Source organism: Bufo bufo, chromosome 8, assembly GCF_905171765.1.
Source record: "Bufo bufo chromosome 8, aBufBuf1.1, whole genome shotgun sequence".
Classification (NCBI taxonomy): Eukaryota; Metazoa; Chordata; class Amphibia; order Anura; family Bufonidae; genus Bufo; species Bufo bufo.
In genome coordinates, this window is record NC_053396.1 from 184,256,642 (window position 1) to 184,282,955 (window position 26,314).

A 26,314-nucleotide genomic window follows, 5' to 3' on the forward strand; every position below is an offset into this window, starting at 1 on the left:
AAAATCAGTTTTGAATACCTTGAGGGGTGTCGTTTCTTAGATGTGGTCACTTTTATGGAGTTTCTACTCTAGGGGTGCATCGGGGGGCTTCAAATGGGACATGGTGTAAAAAAAAAACAGTCCAGCAAAATCCAAAAACCGTATGGCATTCCTTTCCTTCTGCGCCCTGCCGTGTGCCCGTACAGCAGTTTACGACCACATATGGGGTGTTTCTGTAAACTACAGAATCAGGGCCATAAATATTGAGTTTTGTTTGGCTGTTAACCCTTGCTTTGTAACTGGAAAAAAAATATTAAAATGGAAAATCTGCCCAAAAAATGAAATTTTGAAATTGTATCTCTATTTTCCATTCATTCTTGTGAAACACCTAAAGGGTTAATGATGTTTGTAAAATCAGTGTTTAATACCTTGAGGGGTGTAGTTTCTAGAATTGGGTCTTTTTTGGGTGGTTTCTATTATTTAAGTCTCACAAAGTGACTTCAGACCTGAACTGGTCCTTAAAAAGTTGGTTTTTGAAAATTTCTGAGAAATTTCAATATTTACTTCTAAACTTCTAAGCCTTGTAACGTCCCCCAAAAATAAAATGTCATTCCCAAAATGATCCTAACATGAAGTAGACATATGGGGAAGGTAAAGTAATAACTATTTTTGTAGGTATTCCTATGTATTATAGAAGTAGAAAAATTGAAACTTGGAAATGTGCAAATTTTTCAAATTTTTGGGCAAATTTTGTATTTTTTTATAAATAAAAGTTAATTTTTTTTACTACATTTTACCAGTGTCATGAAGTACAATATGTGATGAAAAAGCAATCTAAGAATGGCCTAGATAAGTAAAAGCGTTTTAAAGTTATCACCACTTTAAGTGACACTGGTCAGATTTGCAAAAAATGGCCTGGTCCTTAAGGTGAAATATGGCCGTGTCCTTAAGGGGTTAACGCCTTCTTCAACAGTAGAAGTATATTAATATTTCAAGCACTTTACCAACCTTCAACATCTGGATGCTTGAGGAGAATCAAGAATCCATAACGCAGTGTTGTGCTAACAGTTTCTGTCCCAGCATCAAACAAATCATATGTGGTATTGACAATGGCTTCAATATGAAACTCAGTCTCAGGTATGTCTTTTTCCTGTAAAAATAGGATTAAATGTTAGCTACAGTACTTGAAGTCCCCTTCATCCACATCCCATACAATGGTGCTAGAACATTTGTGAACCCATCAGAATTTTCTGTATTTCTGCATACATTTGACCTAAAACTACATCAGATTTTTTACAAAAGTCCTAAAAATAAATAAAGTTAACCAAATGCTATGTCTGAGAGTGGCAAAAGTACAGTATGTGAACCTTTGCTTTCAGTATATGGTGTGATCCTCTTGGGCAGCAATAACTGCAACTAAACATTTCCAGTAATTGTTGATTAGTTCTGCACATCGGCTAGGCAGAATTTTAGCCCATTCCTCTGCACAGAACATTTACAACCCCATGAACTGTTCACTTCAGGTCCTTCTACAATATTTCCATCGGATTAGGTCAGGACTTTGACTTGACCATTCCAAAACTTTAACTTTATTCTTCTTTAACTACTTCAAGACCGCCCATTGACTATAAACATCCTATGGGCGGTTGTTTATCTCTGAATAGACGCTTTAGAACCTCCATTCAGAGATGGCAGCTGCACGCTGATCGTGCAGCTGCAGAGCGAGGGGCCCACTGTCAGTGACAGCAAGGCACCCCAGAGAGAAGGCAGGGACAGTTCCTAGGTGTCCCTGCCTTCTAGATTGCTGTATACACAGCGCTCAGGAATCGCTATGTGCTTAAGGTCCAGGCCTGGTGGTCATGTGACCGCCGGGGCCAGGGGAGTGCAGGAGCTGTCGGGTCTTCCAAAAACCTCGATCAGCCCTGCACTAAGGCTGTACAGCTCTATATAGTGCCATACAGCCTCTCTGGGGGGTGTATTTCCCCTGTAACTGGGGCTACTATGTCAGCCTCAGTTATAGAAAAAATCTATAGTGAAAAAAAAGTGAAGCTAAATGTCCCCCAGAGGTCTTATATGACCTTATGGGGACGCGAAGTGTAAAAAAATATATATATAAAAAAAAATAAAAAATCCCCAATTAATTATTAAAACATATGTTAAAAATTTTATAAAAATAAAATAAAATAGACATTTGGTATTGCCACATCCATAACGACCAGCTCTATAAATATATCACATGATCCACCCTGTCCGATAAACACCATAAAATATTTTTTTCAAAAAAGCCATTTTTGTCACCTTACATCACAAAAAGTGCAACTCCAAGTGATCAAAAAGGCACATGACCCACAAAATGGTACCAATAAAACCCACAAAAAATGAGCCCCTAAATCCGAAAATTGCTCAAAAAATAAAAAACCTATAGCTCTCATAACATGGAGACAATAAAACATAGTTTTTTTGTTTAAAAAATGCTATTATTGTGTTAAAGTGAAATAACTTTAAAAAAGTATACATATTAGGTATTGTCACATCCGTAACAACCAGCTCTATGAAAATATCACATGATATAACCCCTTAGGTGAATACCATAAAAAAAAACTGTGCCAAAAAAAACAATTTTTTTCACCTTACATCACAAAAATTGCAACACCAAGCGATCAAAAATGTGTATGCCCCCCAAAATAGTACCAATCAAACCGTCACCTCATCCTTCAAAAAATGAGACCCTACCTAAGACAATCAGTCAAAAATATAAAAAACTATGACTTTCAGACCATGGAGACACTAAAATATGTTCTTTTTTTTTTGCTTCAAAACTGCTATTATTGCGTTAAAGTGAAATAAATTAAAAAAGTAGACATATTAGGTATCGCCGCATCCGTAACAACCAGCTATATAAAAATATCACATGACCTAACCCCTCTGGTGAACACTGTAAAAAAAAATCACCTAACATCACATAAAGTGCAACACCAAGCTATTCGAAAGGCATATGCCCCCAACAATAGTACCAATCAAACTATCACCTCATCCTGCAAAAAATGAGACCCTAATTAAGACAATCAGTCAAAAAATAAAAAAGCTATGGCTCTCAGACTATGGAGACACTAAAAAAAATTTTGTTTCAAAAATGCTTTTATTGTGTAACAATATTAGGTATTGCCACATCCGTAACAATCTGCTCTATAAAAATGTCACATGACCTAACCCCTCAGGTGAACGCTGTAAAAATAAATAAATAAAACCACCAAGTTTTTGTTCACCTTGCCCCATAAAGTGTAATAATGAATGATCAAAAAATCATATGTGCCCAAAAATGGTACCAATAAAAACGTCAACTCTTCCTGCAAAAAACGAGCCCCTGCACAAGAAGATCGGCAGAAAAATAAAAAAATATATGGCATTCAGAAATGGAGACAAAAACACATTTGTTTTTCAAAAATGCTTTATTATGTAAAACTGAAACAAACAAATAAAGTAGACATATTTGATATCATTGCATCCATAACAACCTGCTCTATAAAAAGTAGCACATGATCTACCCTGTCAGATGAATGTTGTAAAAAATACAAAAATAAAAAAGTGCCAAAACAGCCATTTTTGGGTTACCTTGCCTAAAAAAAACTTAATATAGAGCAATTAAAAATCATATGTACCCTAAAATAGTACCAATAAAACTGGCACCTTATCCCCTAGTTTTCAAAATGCGGTCACTTTTTGGGAGTTTCTACTGTAAGGGTGCATCAGGGGAGCTTCAAATGGGACATGGCATCTAAAATCCAGTTCAGCAAAAATCTGCCTTTCAAAAACCATATGGCGCTCCTTTTCTTCTGCGCCCTGCCGTGTGCCCTTACACCAGTTTACGACCACATGTGTGGTGTTTCTGTAAACCGCAAAATCAGGGTAATAAATATTGAGTTTTGTTTGGCTGTTAACCCTCGATGTGTTAAAGGAAAAAATTTATTAAAATGGAAAATCTGCCAAAAAGGTGAAATTTTGAAATTTGATCTCCATTTTGCTCTAGTTCTTTTGGAACACCTAAAGGGTTAACAAAGTTTGTAAAATCCGTTTTGAGTAACTTGAGGGGTGTAGTTTCTAGTTTCCACTATGTAAGCCCCACAAAGTGACTTCAGACCTGAACTGGTTCTTAAAAAGTGGGTTTTGAAAATTTTGGAAAAAATTTTAAGAATTGCTTCTAAAATTCTAAGCCTTCTAACGTCCTAAAAAAATTAAATGACATTTACAAAATGATAAGTAATACATATTTTGAGGTATCACTTTCTGTTTTAAAAGCAGAGACATTTTTCAAAATTTTGGGTAAATTTGGGATTTTTTCATAAATAAAGGTAAAGGGCCAGATTTATCATTACTCTGACAGCTCACTCCCCTTTCACATATGGCTAAAGTCAGTTTTAGCCAAGTCAGATTTATGATCGGCCCTTTAAGACTGTAATAAATGTGGTTTGACGGTAGCAGTTTATCCATCAGTAAGCAGCTTTACAAAAGTCGCACGTCTTTACAAAAAAGTTGCATGTTCTATTAAAAAGTCTCATAAGATAAGCATGGTCCACACTGGAGAGGTCCTGTTCAGAGGTCCTGTTCATAAAATGTCCGCTGATGGAGGGTCATGTGACCAGGCAAATCACCTCCTTGTGATGTATCCTCCTTTCAAGTGCCAAGTGCACTTTTTCTGTTGGGAGTTTAGCGCAGGTGCAGTGTGTTTGAATAAAGGAGACATCACATGGAGTCAATGTGTCTGGTCACATGACCCTCCATCAGAAGCCATTTTATGGACAAGACCTCTCTGTGGACAGCACAAAAGATCTGACAAACAATGGTGCTGAATTTCAACAAAGGCTATATTAGTAAGTGCCATAAAATCATCCTACAAACCCACTGGTCAACAGTAACCAGAAAGTGACCAACCCCTTTAACCATTCTTTGGTTCATTGGTGTGCTTTGAGTGTTATTTTGAAGCATGACATTCTTTTGAGATTCAGCTCACAGGCAGATGTCCTGACATTTTCCTTTAGAATTTGCTGGTATAATTCAGAATTGATTGCTCCATCAGTGGTGGCAAGCCTTCTTGGGCCCAGAAGCAGCAAATCATAATACTACCACTCGAACCATTATACCACCGCCACTGTGATTAACAGATTGAATGAGGTTTTTATGTTGGAATGTGTGGTTTTCCTTTCTCTAAATATAACACTTCTCATTTAACCCTTAGACTACCATCCTCATACATGTACACATGTAGCAATCAGGGAAGCCGATTGTTCAGTTTAATGTGCTGAGTTTCTCTGAAGAGACCCAGTGTATCAGAGATTCAATTCCTATTGAGGCCTGGAGCAGTGATGGTCAGTTTGCAGTGTTCGCCAGCGAACACATGCGGGCTGCCATCTTTACTAAGGTAGACTCACCCGTCCGGCGATGCACAGGTAAGCCCTTACCTGTGCCTGTGTCGGGAGCCGGTGTGAAATCAAATGCAGTCACCGGGAGCAGGTAGTTCCGAGAACAGCCGCCGGGGGCCTTCATCGCGCTGTTCTCGGAACTGCCTGCTTACCTGTGCATCACCGGATGGGTGAGTCTACCTTTACTAAAGATGGCAGCCCGCATAACTATGGAACTAGTTCCATAACCTTCTCCCAGCTTACCAAGCACAGTGCCTTACATTGTATAGCAGCTGTGCTTGGTATCACGCTCAGCCCCATTCACTTCAATGGAGCTGAGCATGATACCAAGCACAGCTGCTATGTAATGTATGATACTGATTGGTGGGGGTCGCGGTTGTTGGACCCCCACCGATCACATACTGATTGATGACCTATCCTGAGGATAGGTCATCAGTATCAAAATCTTCGAAAACCCCTTTAATTTCATCCACTTGTACACAATCTGACTGCCTGTGGATTGGTGGACCCCAAGCTCTTTAGATATACATTTTTAAAATTTTTCAGCCATGAGTTCTTTTGCTCATGCCATGAAACACTACCACAAACATGTGTTGTGAAGATCAGACTTTGAAATATCCCTATATTGTTTTTTTTTATAAAACAGGTCACCTACTTACACCTGATGGTGATCTCATTTATTGAAAACATTTTACTGTAACTTCACCTTCAACTTATTTGCTATTTTCGAAGGTTCACAATTTTAGCTCTCACTGATGTGATATTGAATCGTGCTCCTCAATACATAAATGAGCAAGTCTAATATTTCTGACCCATTTCTTTAATTTGGTTATCTTCATCTACTTTTAGGACTTTATGTGAAAATCTGATGTAGTTTTAGGTCAAATTTATATAGAAATATAAACAATTTGTAATGATTCACAAACTTTCAAGTACCATTGCATGTTAGTTTTTTTTCCATCTGTAATATATAGAGTAACCATACCCATTTAATATTTGAGAAAAGTATAATGTCACTGTACTATATAGTTTTTCCTTGTCTATTATTAGAGGCACTGATTTAAGGCAGGGACATAACTAAGGGAAATGTTCCGATCCTGGTATAAGTCCATAGTGTTGTATACCAGACTGTTTGTCTACAAATGTATATGTTGCCTAAATGATGTAAGACAAAGGCATAGCTAGTCTTTCTTCCATCTAGGACAAAATTTAGTTCACAGCGCTATCTCTTATACGAATATCTTGGCCAAAGAAAAGTGTCTTGTTGGTGCCCCACAACTGGTAATGCTTTTAGTACTTGAGACACATGCTCTACCAGAACCCCTTGTGTAACATAAATTGAACCAACTTACCTGTTCCATCTTAATGAGGAAACAGTCTATGAAATCCCGAGGATCGCTGGGATCCAGAGTCTCCATATGCATTTTGACACATTTTCTAATAAATTCCTTAATACTGTCAATGGCATTGAACATTTTTTGATGAGGCCCTGGGATCTTTTCCATAACTTTAGGATAGATATTGTATATCTGGAAGAAATTTATGTATGAAAGTCATAGCACGTAGACATTTAACAGTTGACATCAATATATTTTTATAATACAAACAAATAAATGTTTCTTACCTGTGCCCAAACAGAGCTAAGTACTCTGAAGATTTCATTCAGAAAGCCCAGGAGCTTCAGAAACTCTTTGTCCTCATAGTCAAATCGATCTCCAAATACCACTGAACAGATAACATTTGAAACAGCTTTGGAAAAATAGAATGTTGGATCCAATGGCTGGCCTGTCATGAGAGAAGAGGCAATTATAACAAGACAGCTTTACTTTTTCATGGTAGCTATTAAGAATAAAGTTAAAGGAGCTTTCCAGGGAGTAAACCATAACCTCTTACAAGAGATTGAACTGTTGACGATTGTCAGGAGAGAAGCGTTTCCTCCCGGCAATCGCCTGCTCGCTAGCAGAGGAGAACACTGTTATTACATGCAGCAATCTCCTCCACAGCATGGGGAGGAGCGATCATTATGCCATCGCTCGTCCCCATGCTGTACTGTATAGTCGTTTGCCGGCGGAAGATCGTTATTAGACAGCATGATCTGCCGACAAACAATAGTTTTTAACATTTCAAAAGATTTGGATTGCCCGATGTTTGAGCATTTGTTCGTTCATCGGGCAATTGGCAGCAATATTACACTGCCAGATGATCGTTAGCGAGCATTCATGCAAATGTTCGGTAGCGAATATCTGCCGTAAAAAAGAGCCAGGCCAACATAAATGTAAAATTTAGGCTACTTTAACACTAGCGTTTCTATTTTCCGGTATTGAGATCCATCATAGGGTCTCAATACCGGAAAAAAAACGCTTCCGTTTTGTCCCTATTCATTGTCAATAGGGACAAAACATAACTGAACAGTTACGAAGAGCAAACCGTATCATGCTGCGGTTTGCTTTCCGTTCTGGGATGCGGAGCAAGACGGATCCGTCATGACCCACAATGCAAGTCAATAGGGACGGATCCGTTTAATGGAGTTCATGACGGATCCGTCTTGGCTATGTTAAAGATAATACAACTGGATCCGTTCATAACGGATGCAGATGGTTGTATTATCAGTAACGGAAGTGTTTTTGCTGAATCTTGCCGGATCCAGCAAAAACGCTAGTGTGAAAGTAGCTTAAGCACTGCACCACATTTTAAGTACATACTGTGCTTTGTAAAGATGAGAGCCAAATATCCCATCTGTTAATAAAGAGAAGTAATATATTGAGAGATATGTGATATGGGTATTTTTATGTTTGCTACAACAGTTGCTATTGATATGTTTGATATGTATGGGCAGCAACAATGGGGCACACAAGTATTATGTCGGCCTGTATACGACGGATCCTCAATACGCGGGACACCGGCCATGTGCATTCTGCCTCACAGATGCGGACCCATTCACTTGAATGGGTCCGCAATACCGGAGATGGGTGCGAAACTGAACCACGAAACAGAAGCACTACGGAGAGCTTTCGTGGGGATCTGTTCCGTGCTTTCGTTCTGCAAAAAGATAGAACTTGTCCTATCTTTTTGCGGAACGGACAGATCTCGGACCCCATTCAAGTGAATGGGGTCGCGATCTGCATGCGGCTGGCCCACGGTCGGTGCCCGTGCATTGCGGACCGCAATTTACAGTATGCAACACGGGTACGGCCAGCACGCAAAGGGGCCTTATATTGTTTTTAGTGCCAGACCCTTTTTTTTCTCCATTTTTATGACTGGACACAAATCCGCAGCTTGCAGCATACATAGTAATACAGAAACAGACAAATACAGACAGATATTTAAAAAGTAGAAACAAACAGCATTAAGACACTCACACAGAGAGCAGTTTAAAACAACAAGCAACAGGTGAAGCAGATAGGGAAAAGACCAACTGACACTCAAGGTCTATATAGGTAAGGTGAAAAAAGCTACAACAAAACCTTAGTTTACTGCTACATGTCAGGATTTTTCAGCAAACCAGCTTTACGTGATGTAGAGCAGGCATGCTCAACCTGCGGTCCTCCAGCTGTTGTAAAACTACAACTCCCACAATGTCCTGCTGTAGGCTGTTCGGGCATGCTGGGTGTTGTAGTTTTGCAACAGCTAGAGGGCCGCAGGTTGAGCATGCCTGATGTAGAGCACTGCTCCCTTACATGCCTTGTGGAATCAGCAGACAGCTCCCTCTCTCAGCAGACAGGAAGTTCAGAGCAGAGAAGCTCCAACCAGAGCTAGTCCCAGGTGCCCATTCATAGTCCTTGGACTAGACACAGAGCAGAGAAACAGAGCATCATTGACCAGCAGCAGGAGAGAGCAGACAGGTCATAAATAAGAGATGTAGGAATGTAAACAAGGCAGAGGGAGACTAGGAAGTACGGTAATTAGGTATTATTAGAGAACAGGGCAAAAATGTTTATAGCAATATATTAGACATATGTTAAACCTGCACAGTTCTTTCAAAGCAGACCCAATTCAGGGAACCAGAATACCCCTTGAAGACTGAGTTGTGAGCTGGATTTTTTTGGACTGGTAGGTAGATTTGGTAGTGGGACCTACCAGTCCACACTCTTGCTCCAGCAGAACTATTCCCCCTAGCCTGAAGAGATCTCAGGTGCAGCTACTTGAATCAATTCGGGGGAATAATTAGGGGGCCTCAAAGCCTCAGTCAGTGTAAGAGTATGATGGGTATGTGACCATGAGTCTGTGCAAAGTCTAACCCTCCTGACATGCTGTAAAAAAAAAGTGAGAGAGTTCTCTAAAATATTTTGTGCCCAGATGGGCAGGAGTATTATTTGATGTTTATTTGTCATGGCTTCACCTCAAGTGATGGTTAACTTGAACGCCCTGTATTCTGCTGAATCTTATCGTGTTTATGAGTAAAATAAACATTGTTTGGACCTTTAGCCTCAGAAGTATAAGAGTTTATCATTGCCGACCAACCTCAACTACATAAACACGCAAAACACCACAGTATATTGTTAAAGGTGTTATGCTATGATTGATGTAAAAAAATCTAAATCAGACTTCATATAGTACATGCCAACCTCTTTCTGTAAAAGCTAAACCAGCCCTGTACCTCATGCATTGCTCCAATGGTTCAGCTAGATTTAGTTCATGCTGGCAGCTCAGAGAGCGTGTCCTTTCTACTGCAGCTCTCTCTCTCTCTCTCTCTCTGAAACTGCCAGATATGGCTGGTGACAGCTAAGGATTTAAACTGAGCATGTGCGACCACCTCAGTGAGGTGGACGGAGAAATAAGGAAAACAACAAACTAGGTGGTGCTGTACAGATACGTTTTATTGAATAACTCAGTGGTTATACAAAATTTTAATTACATGCAAATTAAAAATCATTCAGGTACTAGTTTGAAAAATGTAGAATATTTTTCATGCGAAAACTGCTTAAAGCCCAAGTGAGTCCAATATTGTAGCTCAGAAATATTGTAGTATATGTGGGCATTCAATTCCTCCATCCTTCAGATGTCTAAGTAATACTCCAACTTTAGCTCTATATTTATTCCAAATATAGTGCATTAAGGTCTTAGATATTAACATTTTAGTTGTGGCTATCCTACGAAACCAAGACACCCTTTTTGCTGAATTAGTGAAATTGCTTTGAATTATTTTAATTGGAAAAAGTTTAGGCAAAAAGGTTAAAAGGGGCATTTTTTCCATGCCTCTTACCATCTACCTATTTTATTACACACAGATGAGACCTTTATTTTCTATAGAAAATCATGTATAAATACATCTTGGAAGATTAAAAGATATATTTTTGACTTACATTTTTGAGCGCACTCAATCTATTTAATGCCTTCAGTACTGCTGCCAGAAGTAATAAGGCCCCTATATAGTGCCCCCAGTAATTATAATATGCAGTATGGGCCCCCCATTAATTATAATACCTCTGATAGTGTTCCCAGTAGCTTAAATGATGCATATACTGCCCCAGTACCTTAATCAGCACCCTATAGTGCCCCCAGTAGTTTAAATAGCCCCCTATAGTGCCCCTAGTAGTTTATATAGTCCCTATAGCACCCCCAGTAGTTTATATAGCCCCAACAGTGCCCCTAGTCATTTAGATAGCCCCCCCATAGTGCCCCCAGTAGTTTATATAGCCCCCTATAGTGCCCCCAGTAGTTTGGATAACCCCCTATAGTATGCCCAGTAGGTTAGATAATACCTTATATTTCCCCCAGTAGTTTAGATTGCACCCCTTTAGAGTCCCCAGTATTTTAAATAGCTCTCTATAGTGCCTCCAGTAGCTTAGATAGCCTCCTATAGTGCCCTTAGTAGATTAGATAGGCCCCTATAGTGCCCCAGTAGTTTAGATAGCCCCTATAGTGTCCCCAGTAGATTATATAGGCCCATATGGTGTCCCCATTGGTTTAAATAGCCCCCTATAGTGTCCCCAGTAGTTTAAATAGCCAGCTATAGTGCCCCCAGTAGTTTAGATACTCCTCTACAGTGCTTACATTAGTTTAGATAGCTTCCCCCAGTAGTTTAGATAGCCGCCCTATAGTCCTCCCAGTAGTTTACATAGCCCCCTACCATGCCCCCTAGTTTAGATAGACCCCTATAGTGCCCCTATGGTCTGTAGCTCAGCGGTAACAAGAAAAGAAAAATTAAATGCTCACCTCATTTTTACTCCATCCCGCCATCCGTGATGTAGGCTGCAGTCCTTTTCCAATAAAGATGCGCGTATCACCGCCTCTATAAAATTTTATCCAACAATAAGGCAGAGGCCTCAGACTTACCTCTACCTCAAAGGGAATGTAGGATAGAGAGGACTTTATCTCCTCGTAATTATTCCATAAACTCCACATGCTGTCGGCGTAGATGTCTCTCACCACAATTACTGCTGTTCACACTAGTGAAGGATAGTAGCTCCTGGTTGGGCACAGATGTCTCTCACCACAAAAACTGCTATCCACACTCGCAGAATGTCATAACTCTCATCTGAACCCAGATGGAGTAAATGGCAATCCTCAGATATCGGTGTGGCAAGTCGCTCTAAAGGAAGAGATCTCTAGATGAAATATTGAGGTAGAGCAGACTGGTAGACAATGTTAAAACCATAGGTTGTATTCCATACTCACAAAGTATTCAGAATACAAAAGAAGCTCTGCCTTATTGTTGGATGAAACATGCAGTGATATGTGCATCTTTATTGGTATAGTGTGAATAAGAGCTTTTGGACTTGCCTGGTTTCTCTGTGCTCTGCTTCATCTAGGCAGTTAGGTGCCTAACTGCATTTATATTTACCTTTGCTTTAAGGCCTTTTCCAGCCAGCCTGCAGAGTTGACTCTTTCTCAATGCAGGTGTTGCACCATGCGATTACATCATTGCGAGCACGGAGACGTGATTACATCATCGTTCAAGGCCTTCTCCAGGAAGAGCTAACTCAGGCTGCAGTCTGGCTGCAAGAAGCCTGTGGCTTACATCACATGCATCCATGGTATTCATGGCAAATGCACTGTGAATACTGAAGATGATTCACAAACAGTCTTTTTTTTCTGCTAGACGCTAAGGAAAGCAGAAGAAAACACCCTGTTTTTACGGGCGGTCCATGAATTGATGGATGGTTGGCAACCCTGCAGGAGAGGTCCATGTAAAGGGACCTTAAAGGGGTTGTCTTGGTTCAGAGCTCAAACTGGACATTACCCCTTGTTCACTCATTCCGCATGAGCACCGAAAACAGCTAGGGCAGCGTTATAGACCACTAATGATGAGCGGCAGGGGCAATATTCGAATCCGTGATATTTCGCGAATATTTGCACATATATTCGAGAATTCGCGAATTCATGATCTCCAGGCATTATTTTCTTGAATGCGAAAATTCGCATGAAATTCGCATAAAATATTCACATAAAAAATCGCATGAACTGGTATTTTAAAAAAAAATTGAATATTCGCGATTACAAATATATTTAGCGATATTCTAAATATTCGCGAATTCTCGAAATGACGATATTCGCGATTAAAATTCGCAATTCGAATATTCGTGATCAACACTATAGACCACCCATTAGTGTTGGTGACGGCAACAAGATCACTGCTAGGCAGAAGCCTCTTCCTAGCAGTGTGAGAATTTAAACAAAACAGCCATTGCCCTAGGTGAAGCAGCGCAGGGCAAGGGAGAGCATTGGAGAATGAAATGCTCCGGTGTTCCATTCATTCATGCTGAATGAGTGAAGAAAGGGTTGTGTCCAGGTTCTGCTCTGAATCCAGACAACCTCTTTAAATAACAGACAAATAAAATCTTCTTGTCTGTTATAGTGTTAAGCGCGAATATTCGAATAACAAATTTTAATCGCGAATATCGGCGCTTTGAGAATACGCAAATATTTAGAATATAGTGCAATATATTCGTTATATCGAATATTCTGCATTTTCCATCTGTGGGCCAATGACGTCATTGGCCCACAAGCAAGCAGCAGGTAGGAATCATGTGTTCACTTCAGATGGAAAAAAATTACGAATATTCTAAAAAACAAATATATAGCACTATATTCAATATAGTGCTATATATTTGTTTTTTTGAATATTTGTCATTTTTTAAGTTGCTTGTGCGCCAATGACTCATTGGCCCCCAAGCAAGAAGCAGGGAGGAATCATGTGTTCAGATGGGAAAAATGAAGATTATTCGTAAAAACTAATATATAGCACTATATTCTATAGTGCTATATATTCGTTTTTGACCCCCGCCTGTATTGAGCGTGTAATATTTACATATTACGCGATCATTACCTTGCCGATTTTCACGTTAAAAAAAAGAATGTAGAATATAATGAATATACGAATTCGCGAATATATGATGAATATTCTACAAAATATTCACAAAATATCACGAATTCGAATATGACCCCTGTCGCTCATCACTAGTCTGTTACTATACTAAGAGAGGGCAGCATAAGGGACCTAACAGCTTTCCTTTAACCTGGCTGCAATATTTTAAAATTTTTATATAGACAGTTATATGAAAAACAAAAACACCCATTAATATAAAACACTTGATTCGCAGATATTATGTGCCCAACTATTGCATTTTTTATGTCAATAAAATCTACTGAGATAAGAAGCCTTTTTCAATATGTTTACAATTATGTTTATTTCCCTTTAGTTCTCACCATTACTCTTTTGAAATTCTTCTATAAGGAACTGGGCCTCTTCTTGAACTTTCTGTTCAATGCTTCTTTTACCCATCCCAAAGTTTCTTAACGTCATCAGAGAGAAGCGGCGTAGCTGTTTCCAGCGCTCTCCATTACTGCCCACTATACCTAAAACAATATGTAGAATGACTGGTAAGAAAACTCTTGACAATAGTAAGAGCTATCAAAAACAATAATATAGGCTTTTATTACATATTTTGCATCAATTTCTATTGACCATTAAAGTCCTGTCTAAAGCCCACACTCCGTAAAGATATAAGAGAGGGACATGAACATGTGGAGTCACTGTGGGTAGAGATACATGGAGCTAAAAACAATAATAAATTACTAATAGGAGTTTACTATAAACCACCTAATATACCAGAGTCCACAGAAAATCTACTACTCAACGAGATAGACGAGGCAGAAAATCATAATGAGGTGGTTATTATGGGGAACTTCAACTACCCAGATATAGACTGGGAAACTGAAACTTGTATATCTCATAAAGGAAACAGGTTCTTGGCAATAACCAAAGACAATTACCTCTCCCAACTGGTTCAGGACCCGACTAGAGGGACGGCCATACTGGACTTAGTATTAACCAATAGGCCTGACAGAACAACAGACGTGCAGGTTGGGGGACACCTGAGAAATAGTGACCATAAAGTAATAACCTTCCAATTATCATTCAAAAGAGTGTTTCTACAGGGAGGAACGAAAATAAGAAACTTCAAAAAAGCAAAATTTAGCCAACTAAGAGAGGCCATAGGCCTAACTAACTGGGACAAAATCCTCAAAAATAAAAATACAGCCACAAAATGGGATATCTTTAAAAGCATCCTAAAATCTCATTGTGAGAGGTACATACCTTAGGGGAATAAAAGGTTAAGGAACAAAAAGAAACCAATGTGGATAAACAGAACTGTAAAGAAAGCAATAAATGACAAAAAGAAAGCATATAAATCACTAAAACAGGAGGGTGGCACGGAAGCACTGAAAAACTATAAGGAATAAAAGCGGCCAAACTAGAGACCGAGAGATTAATTGCCAAAGAGAGTAAAACTAACCCTAAAATGTTCTTCAATTATATAAATGTAAAAAAGTATAAATTTGAAGGTGTCGGCCCTTTAAAGAGTAATGAGGGGGGAGTCGCAGAGAGCGACGAGGAGAAAGCAAAGCTGTTAAATATGTTTTTCTCCAATGTATTCACTGAGGAAAATAAACTGTCAGATGAAATGCTGAATTTAAAAATAAATTCCCCATTAAAAGTGTCCTGTCTGACCCAGGAAGAAGTACAACAGCGACTTAAAAAGATTTAAATAGACAAATCGCCAGGACCGGATGGCATACACCCCCGTATCCTAAGGGAATTAAGTAATGTCATAGCCAGACCCTTATTTCTGATAATTGCAGACTCTATACTGACAGGGAATGTTCCACAGGATTGGCGCAGAGCAAATGTGATGGCAATATTCAAAAAGGGTCCAAAAACAGAGCCGGGAAACTATAGGCCGATAAGTTTAACATCTGTTGTGGGTAAACTATTTGAAGGTTTTCTGAGATATGCTATCTTAGAGCATTTCAACGTAAATAAGCAAATAACGCCATATCAGCATGGCTTCATGAGGGATTGGTCATGCCAAACTAATTTAGGCCTCATGCACACGACAGTTGTTTTTTGCGTCCGCAAATTGTGCATCCGCTAAAAAAAACTGATGCGGCATCCATTTTTTTTGTAGGATCCGTTTTTTTCCACAGATCCCTTGTAATAAATGCCTATCCTTGTCCGAAAATGTAATAAAAGTAGGACATGCACTATTTTTTTGGCTGAAGGGAAACACGGACGCGGAACACAAACGGATGAACTATCAGCATTTTTTAGCTGACCCATTGAAATTAATAAGTCCCCATCCTATCCGCAAAAAAAACTGAACGGAGGCGGAGAAAAACAACTGTCGTGTGAATGAGGCCTTAATCAGTTTCTATGAGGAGGTAAGTTCTAGACTTGACAGCGGCGAATCAATGGATGTCGTATATCTGGACTTCTCCAAAGCATTTGACACTGTACCACATAAAAGGTTAGTATATAAAATTAGAATGTTCGGACTGGGAGAAAACGTCTGTAAGTGGGTAAGTAACTGGCTCAATGATAGAAAACAGAGGGTGGTTATTAAGGGTACACACTCAGATTGGGTCACTGTCACTAGTGGGGTACCTCAGGGGTCAGTATTGGGCCCTATTCTCTTTAATATATTTATTAATGATCTTGTAGAAGGCTTGCATAGTAAAATATTAATTTTCGCAGATGACACTAAACTGTGTAAAGTAATTAACACTGAAGAGGACAGTATACTACTACAGATGGATCTAGATAGATTGGAGGTTTGGGCAGATAAGTGGCAGATGAGGTTTAACACTGATAAATGTAAAGTTATGCACATGGGAAGGAATAATGCAAGTCACCCGTACATACTAAATGGTAAAACACTGGGTAACACTGACATGGAAAAGGATCTAGGAATTTTAATATACAGCAAACTAAGCTGCAAAAACCAGTGTCAGGCAGCTGCTGCCAAGGCCAATAAGATAATGGGTTGCATCAAAAGGGGCATAGATGCCCATGATGAGAACATAGTCCTACCACTTTACAAATCTAGTCAGATAGATACAAATTAGTCAGACCACACATGGAGTACTGTGGGTCCAGAGGAGGGCAACTAAAGTAATAAGTGGAATGGGTGGCATACAGTACCCTGAAAGATTATCAACAGTAGGGTTATTCACTTTAGAAAAAAGACGACTGAGGGGAGATCTAATTACTATGTATAAATATATCAGGGGTCAGTACAGAGATCTATCCCATCATCTATTTATCCCCAGGACTGTGACTGTGACGAGGGGACATCCTCTGCGTCTGGAGGAAAGAAGGTTTGTACACAAACATAGAAGAGGATTCTTTACGGTAAGAGCAGTGAGACTATGGAACTCTCTGCCTGAGGAGGTGGTGATGGTGAGTACAATAAAGGAATTCAAGAGGGGCCTGGATGTATTTCTGGAGTGTAATAATATTACAGGCTATAGCTACTAGAGGGGGGTCGTTGATCCAGGGAGTTATTCTGATTGCCTGATTGGAGTCGGGAAGGAATTTTTTATTCCCCTAAAGTAAAGAAAATTGGCTTCTACCTCACAGGGTTAGTTTTTTTTTGCCTTCCTCTGGATCAACTTGCAGGATGACAGGCCGAACTGGATGGACAAATGTCTTTTTTCGGCCTTATGTACTATGTTACTATGTTACCATTGTACCAATTTTTGGACATATAATGCTTACTAACCAGCAATATTCTAGGAGAATAATTTTTTTCCCCCCAGTTTCGTTGTAGCCATATATTTTGAATCCTTGCATTATAGGCAACTGTGTCTTTTGATTGTAGTTTTACTACCAGTTTGGAGAATGTTGTGTTGTATAGTCGGGACGTCAGTCTCTCCTGTGTGGCTAACTATCTGTAAACTAAAGGATTACAGCATCATTGATCATATACCTCCCAGGAGATCTCAGATCCCTGCTTTACACTCTGCATGTTCTTCCATGTATACAGAGCTGTTAATACCATTTCTTTATAAGGCTAGTTTCAAATCTACGGCATGAATTCCAGCAGGCTGTTGCTGCAGAGAACAGCCTGCTGTAATTCTTAGATCCGTGCCGATATACCAGATATAAGCGGAATGTCTGCCGGCCCCATTAAGTATAGTGGAGTCTGGAAGAGATCCGGCTGCATTCTGTAAAAAATGCAGGGATCTGCCGGACATGCTGTGGTTTGTGTCCAGTTGATTCCCAACATTCTCTGTCGGATCAGGTGGCTGGTCTTCATGCCACAGATATAAAACTAGCCTAAGAGAGCAGTGATGTAGCAGGTGACGCCCTGGTATGATAAGCTGCAGAGTATAAAACTCATGTGGCTCACATGAACTGTCTATAATTAGAGTTGAGCGGACACCTGGATGTTCGGAATCGACGGGTTCGGCCGAACTCCGGAAAAAAGTTTGAGTTCGGGACCCGAACTTGACCCGAACTTGAAGTCAATGGGGACCCGAACTTTTGAGCACTAAAATGGCTGTAAAAATGTCATGGTTAAGGGCTAGAGGGATGCAAATGGCGTCAAAATGTGGTTAAGAGCATGGCAAGTGCTCTGCAAACAAATGTGGATAGGGAAATGACTTAAAATAACATAAAATGCGTAAAAATAAAAAATAATAATCTTGATCTAGGAGGACGAGGTCCATATGGAGTAGGAGGTTGAGGAGGCGGTGGATGTGGAAGTGGCGGTGGAGGGGGAGGAGGTAGCCTACACTGCTTTTTGGTTTAAAATGTATTTTCATTTTTTTAAATTAGGGTACACCCTAAAACACTGGGAAATATAACCCTCCAGTCGTGCTAAACACACGTTCAGACAATACACCGGCTGCAGGGCAGGCCAGCACCTCCAAGGCGTAAAGGGCAAGCTCAGGCCATGTACCCAATTTGGAGACCCAGAAGTTGCAGGGGCGGACCCCTGTCAGTCAGTTCGTGTAGGCGTGTGCACACTTACTGCCCCACCATGTCGCACATCCCCGTGATGTTCACCATCTAATTTGATATTTGCTCTATCAACTTTCGATGTTCTTTTATGCACCTACCATGGTGATCACAGGTAGCGGGGAATCAGGGTTCCAGGCCAGAGAGGGAGCATGAGAAAGAGACCACATCCAAGGGAGGATTCATTTTTTCAAATTTAAAATTAGAGTTGAAATATGGGAGAAATTATTAAAGCATAAAAGTGTGACAACTTTTCAAAGTTTAAGCATTGAATGAAAGGACGTGGAGCGCATTAATTACTGAATAATTTATTAAATTTTATTCCCTGTCACCTATGCAGAGCAGGGGTTTATTCACGTCTAAAATTGTATAATGTCAACCCAAGAATGTAACAGAAAAATTATTGAAATTTATTAAGCTGTCAACTAGGTAAAGGAGGGGTATATTACACCCGAAAATTGGTGAATTTCACCAAAAAATGTAAATGACAATTTTAATTTTTTTCGGTCTACTAGGTATAGGAGTGGTACATCACACCCACAAATTGGTGAATTTCACCAGAATATATAACTGACAATTTTATTTTTTTTGTTTAACCTGTCTACTAGGTATAGCACTGGTACTATACACCCAAAAATGTGTTTATTTCGCCACAAAATGTAACTGACAGTTTTTTTTTTACCGCTCCACTAGGTATAGCAGTGGTACTATACAGACCGAAATTGGTGAATTTCACCCTAAAATGTAAATAGCAATTTATGTATATTTTAACTAGCCTACTAGGTATAGCACTGGTACTATACACCCAAAAATTTGTTTATTTCGCCAGAAAATGTAACTGACAATTTTTTTTTTTTTTTTTTACCAGTCCACTAGGTATAGCATTGGTACTATACACACCAAAATTGGTGAATTTCACCCTAAAATGTAAATGACAATTTTTTTTAACGGGCCTACTAGGTATAGCAGTGGTACTATACACCCAAAAATTTGTTAATTTCACCCGAAAAAGTAAATGACAATTTTTTTTTTGTTTAACCTGTCTACTAGGTATAGCAGTGGTACTATACACCCAAAAATTTGTTTATTTCACCAGAAAATGTAACTGACAATTTTTTTATTTTTTTATACCGGTGAACTAGGTATAGCAGTGGTACTATACACACCAAAATTGATGAATTTGACCCTAAAATGTAAATGACAATTTATTTATTTTTTAACGGTCTACTAGGTATAGCAGTGTTACTATACACCCAAAAATTGGTGAATTTCACCCAAAAATTGGTGAATTACAAAGTAGCGAAATGATATAAAATAAAACACGTGGCGGTGGACGTAGCGGAGTAGGTGGAAGCGGCGGTGGAGGAGGATGAGATAGCCAACACAGGTTTTTGGTTTTAATTTAATTTTGAAAAATTAAGGTACACTCCTAAAGAGTGTGAGATATACAAAATACAAACATGAGCAATAGCGCTGCAGTATAACAATGGCTGCTTAGTGCTGGTATACAGTCGTGGCCAAAAGTTTTGAGAATTACATAAATATTGGAAACTGGAAAAGTTGCTGCTTAAGTTTTTATAATAGCAATTTGCATATACTCCAGAATGTTATGAAGAGTGATCAGATGAATTGCATAGTCCTTCTTTGCCATGAAAATTAACTTAATACCAAAAAAACCTTTCCACTGCATTTCATTGCTGTTATTAAAGGACCTGCTGAGATCATTTCAGTAATCGTCTTGTTAACTCAGGTGAGAATGTTGACGAGCACAAGGCTGGAGATCATTATGTCAGGCTGATGGGGTTAAAATGGCAGACTTGACATGTTAAAAGGAGGGTGATGCTTGAAATCATTGTTCTTCCATTGTTAACCATGGTGACCTGCAAAGAAACGCGTGCAGCCATCATTGTGTTGCATAAAAATGGCTTCACAGGCAAGGATATTGTGGCTACTAAGATTGCACCTCAATCAACAATTTATAGGATCATCAAGAACTTCAAGGAAAGAGGTTCAATTCTTGTTAAGAAGGCTTCAGGGCGTCCAAGAAAGTCCAGCAAGCGCCAGGATCGTCTCCTAAAGAGGATTCAGCTGCGGGATCGGAGTGCCACCAGTGCAGAGCTTGCTCAGGAATTGCAGCAGGCAGGTGTGAGCGCATCTGCACGCACAGTGAGGCGAAGACTTTTGGAAGATGGCCTGGTGTCAAGAAGGGCAGCAAAGAAGCCACTTCTCTCCAAAAAAAACATCAGGGACAGATTGATCATCTGCAGAAAGTTTGGTGAATGGACTGCTGAGGACTGGGGCAAAGTCATATTCTCCAATGAAGCCTCTTTCCGATTGTTTGGGGCATCTGGAAAAAGGCTTGTCCGGAGAAGAAAAGGTGAGCGCTACCATCAGTCCTGTGTCATGCCAACAGTAAAGCATCCTGAGACCATTCATGTGTGGGGTTGCTTCTCATCCATGGGAGTGGGCTCACTCACAATTTTGCCCAAAAACACAGCCATGAATAAAGAATGGTACCAAAACACCCTCCAACAGCAACTTCTTCCAACAATCCAACAACAGTTTGGTGAAGAACAATGCATTTTCCAGCACAATGGAGCACCGTGCCATAAGGCAAAAGTGATAACTAAGTGGCTCGGGGACCAAAACGTTGACATTTTGGGTCCATGGCCTGGAAACTCCCCAGATCTTAATCCCATTGAGAACTTGTGGTCAATCCTCAAGAGGCAGGTGGACAAACAAAAACCCACTAATTCTGACAAACTCCAAGAAGTGATTATGAAAGAATGGGTTGCTATCAGTCAGAAATTGGCCCAGAAGTTGATTGAGAGCATGCCCAGTCGAATTGCAGAGGTCCTGAAAAAGAAGGGCCAACACTGCAAATACTGACTCTTTGCATAAATGTCATGTAATTGTCGATAAAAGCCTTTGAAACGTATGAAGTGCTTGTAATCATATTTCACTACATCACAGAAACAACTGAAACAAAGATCTAAAAGCAGTTTAGCAGCAAACTTTGTGAAAACTAATATTTGTGTCATTCGCAAAACTTTTGGCCACGACTGTACATGTCTATTCTGCACAAGGTACAGACAAGTCCTGAGGGATCCATGCCTGGTTCATTTTAATGAACATGAGCTTGTCCACATTGGCTGTGGACAGGCGGCTGCGCTTGTCTGTGATGACGCCCCCTGCCGTGCTAAACACACGTTCAGATAATACACTGGCTGCAGGGCAGGCCAGCACCTCCAAGGCGTAAAGGAGAAGCTCAGGCCATGTGCCCAATTTGGAGACGCAGAAGTTGAAGGGAGTAGACCCGTCATTCAATACGTGTAGGCGTGTGCACACATACTGCTCCACCATGTTGGTGAAATGCTGCCTCCTGCTAAGACGTTCCATATCAGCTGGTGGTGCTGGTTGTTGTGGCGTGCTGACAAAGCTTTTCCACATTTCGGCCATGCTAACCCTGCCTTCTGAGGTGCTGGCAGTGCCCCAGCAGAGTTGGCGACCTCTTTCTCGTCCTCTGCCTTCGCCTTGTGCTTCCACTGTGCCCCCGCTGTCAGGTGGGAATGCCAAAAGCAGCGCATCTACCAGCGTGCGCTTGTACTCACGCATCTTACGATCACGGTCCAGTCACGGAATTAAAGACGGTACATTGTCCTTGTAATGGGGATCCAGCAGCGTGGCCACCCAGTAATCAGCACAAGTTAGAATGTGGGCAACTCGGCGGTCGTTGCAGAGTTACTGCAGCATGTATTCGCTCATGTGTGCCAGGCTGCCCAGAGGCAACGAAAAGCTGTCCTCTGTGGGAGGTGTATCATCTGTGTCCTCTGTATCCCCCCATCCACGCACCAGTGATGGCCATGAGCTTGTCTGGGTGCCACCCTACTGTGAACATGGTTCCTTCTCCTCCATCTCCTCCTCTTCATCCTCCACCTCCTCATCCTCCAGAACTGTGCCCTGGCTGGACAATTGTGTACCTTGGGTTTGTGGGTGCAGGAACCCACCCTCGGAGCCACTTGGGAATTACTGCCCGGAAACCCTACGAAATGATCCCTCTTCCTCCTTCTCCTCCTGTGCCACATCCTCTTCCATCATCGCCAGGAGCGTTTTTTCAAGGAGGCATAGAAGTGGTATAGTAACGCTGATAACGGCGCTATTGGCACTGGCCATGTTGGTGGAGTACTCCATTGTCGTCAGCACATTGTCTGAAGAACTGCCACACCAGGGAACTCCTTCGAGCTGGCTTTGGTGTGCTCGGTCCCTTGCTGCGGTGGGCAGTAGGAGGCGTACTGTCTAGAGGACGGCCACTCCGCTTTTACACCCTGCTCCCTGTTCTGCTGTGCTGGTGGCTCTGTGCGACCACCGCCATTTCCTCCGAACTACATAGGTCACTCGCATGACCTTGATTCCATGTGGGGTCGAGGACCTCATCGTCCTCCACATCATTTTCCACCCAGTCTTCACCCCTGCCTTCCTTGTCGGTCGACACACTTTCGAAAGCCCCAGCAGTTGGCACCTGTGTTTCGTCATCATCCGAGACGTGCTGCGATAGTCCTCCCATGTACTCTTCTTGAAAGATAAGTGGTTGGGCATCGGTGCACTCAATCTCTTCCACTTCTGGGGCAGGGCTAGGTGGGTGGCCCTGGGAAACCCTGCTAACAGAGTCATCAAAAAGCAGAAGAGACTGCTGCATGACTTGGGGCTCAGACTGCTTGGCTGATTTGCAAGGGGGTGAGGTGAAAGACTGATGGACATCGGCTGCAGGTGCCAACTGTGGTCTTTCAGCAGGAGACTGGGTGGGAGACAATGTGAAGGAACTGGATCCACTGTCAGCAACCCAATCTACAGGGTGGGCCATTTATATGGATACACCTTAATAAAATGGGAATGGTTGGTGATATTAACTTCCTGTTTGTGACACATTAGTATATGTGAGGGGGGAAACTTTTCAAGATGGGTGGTGACCATGGCGGCCATTTTGAAGTCGGCCATTTTGAATCCAACTTTTGTTTTTTCAATAGGAAGAGGGTCATGTGACATATCAAACTTATTGGGAATTTCACAAGAAAAACAATGGTGTGCATGGTTTTAACGTAACTTTATTTGTTCATGAGTTATTTACAAGTTTCTGACCACTTATAAAATGTGTTCAATGTGCTGCCCATTGTGTTGGATTGTCAATGCAACCCTCTTCTCCCACTCTTCACACACTGATAGCAACACTGCAGGAGAAATGCTAGCACAGGCTTCCAGTATCCGTAGTTTCAGGTGCTGCACATCTCGTATCATCTGAAGGCAATCGTCTATGCTGTGAAGATACGAGATGTGCAGCACCTGAAACTACGGATACTGGAAGCCTGTGCTAGCATTTCTCCTGCGGTGTTGCTATCAGTGTGTGAAGAGTGGGAGAAGAGGGTTGCATTGACAATCCAACACAATGGGCAGCACATTGAACACATTTTATAAGTGGTCAGAAACTTGTAAATAACTCATGAAAGAATAAAGTTACGTTAAAACCAAGCACACCATTGTTTTTCTTGTGAAATTCCCAATAAGTTTTATGTGTCACATGACCCTCTTCCTATTGAAAAAACAAAAGTTGGATTCAAAATGGCCAACTTCAAAATGGCCGCCATGGTCACCACCCATTTTGAAAAGTTTCCCCTCTCACATATACTAATGTGCCCCAAACAGGAAGTTAATATCACCAACCATTCCCATTTTATTAAGGTGTATCCATATAAATGGCCCACCCTGTACAATCGTCTGTACTTGTTCAGGCCTCACCATTCGTAGAGCAGCATTAGGCCCGACCAAATACCGCTGCAGGTTTTGTCGCCTACTCGCACCTGAGGAAGGGGTTTCACTTGTGCGTGTAGCTGGCACAGATCGACCACGTCCTCTCCCTGCAACAGGAGCTCCTCCAGCAGCACCACGAACTGGGCCACGTCCCTTATTTGATGCTCTCCTCATATTTTTCGAATTTAGGATCTTGCCCTAAATGGGTGTTTAATTAATAGTAGAATAGAACGACAGTATGTAAAGTGTGTATCTCACACGGTCTGAACCAGTGTAGGCCTAAATTTATTATTTCTTTGCACAAAATGGCTGTATTTCAAATGGCTGTATTTCACATGCCTGATTCAAACCCCTGTATGTAGAGGGGGTATCTCACAGGGCCTGAACCAGTGTAGGCCTGAAGTAAATATGTCTTTGCCCTAAATGGCTGTATTTCAAATGACTGTATTTCAAATCCCTGATTCAAACCCCTGTATGTAGAGGGGTATCTCACAGGGCCTGAACCAGTGTAGGCCTGAAGTAAATATTTATTTTCCCAAAATGGCTGTATTTCAAATGCCTGATTCAAACCCCTGTATGTAGAGGGGGTATCTTACAGGGCCTAAACAAGTGTAGGCCTAAAGTAAATAAATTTTTGCACAAAATGGCTGTATTTCAAATGGCTGTATTTCAAATCCCTGAATCAAACCCCTGTATGTAGAGGGAGTATCTCACAGGGCCTGAACCAGTGTAGGCCTGAAGTAAATATATCTTTGCACAAAATGGCTGTATTTCAAATGGCTGTATTTCCAATCCCTGAATCAAACCTTTGTATGTAGAGGTAGTATCTCACAGGGCCTGAACCAGTGTAGGTCTGAAGAAAATATATGTTTGAACAAAATGGCTGATTCAACCCCCTGTATGTAGAGGGGGTATCTCACACGGTCTGAACCAGTGTAGGCCTGAAGTAAATATTTCTTTGCCCAAATTGGCTGTATTTTAAATGGCTGTATCTCAAATCCCTGATTCAAACCCCTGTATGTAGAGGGAGTATCTCACAGGGCCTGAACCAGTGTAGGCCTGAAGTAAATATTTCTTTGCCCAAAATGGCTGTATTTCAAATCCCTGATTCAAACCCCTGTATGTAGAGGGGATATCTCACACGGTCTGAACCAGTGTAGGCCTGAAGTAAATATTTCTTAACACAAAATGGCTTTATTTCAAATGGCTGTATTTCAAATCCCTGATTCAAACCCCTGGGACATATCTGCTATTGCTGTGCCCCGATCATGTGACCCCCGCTGTGACGCAACAGCCTGTGACACGGGCACATCGCGGCGGACACGTGATGCGGAAGTACAGCCGTGCGTTCCACCTTCAGCCTCATGAAACGCATGGAGGCGATGTGCGCATGCGCGAACATGTGATCGCGACTTTTCCGATCACATGGCCATGCTAGGGATACACCTCCTGTGACGTCATGAATAGGCGCCGGAGGCTGTGGGACGCTTCAATTCGGCCCTACAGCCCTTATAAGGGGGCGGTTCTGCCCCACTAGTTGCCGGTCACCCCACCACTGCAGACACCACCACCCTGGGTCCTTTTTTGATGGTGGACCTAGAACCATACGCCGACCGCTGCCAACTAAATGATCTGCCTCCATGACCCCACATGGGTTGACTGATGGAGGTTTATCTATGTTACGTTACTTTACTTACTCTGGTTTTCTGCCTTTTAATGTTATCCTCAGACTCAGCCATACTCTGACTGCAGTAATTGCCCCGTGTCCCCTGATGAATCCTGGGGCATCCTCTGAAGAAACGCGTCGGGACACATGAGTATATCCCCCACCCCATCCCCTTGTAGTGGATTTATTGTGGGGTTACGTCTC

At 41.1% G+C, this 26,314-nt stretch overlaps 1 protein-coding gene across 1 annotated transcript in view; it reads right to left on the reverse strand.

The window, feature by feature from the left end:
- The window catches only part of LOC121009532 (cytochrome P450 2C5-like), a 99,780-nt gene that overhangs the window by 29,063 nt on the left and 44,403 nt on the right, over positions 1-26,314 (reverse strand). The window contains exons 3-6 of the mRNA XM_040442732.1: positions 14,046-14,195; positions 7,021-7,181; positions 6,749-6,925; positions 988-1,129 (exon numbers count right to left, since the gene is read on the reverse strand). Of these exons, the coding sequence (XP_040298666.1) occupies positions 988-1,129; positions 6,749-6,925; positions 7,021-7,181; positions 14,046-14,195 (630 nt within the window). The remainder of the gene's footprint in view (positions 1-987; positions 1,130-6,748; positions 6,926-7,020; positions 7,182-14,045; positions 14,196-26,314) is intronic.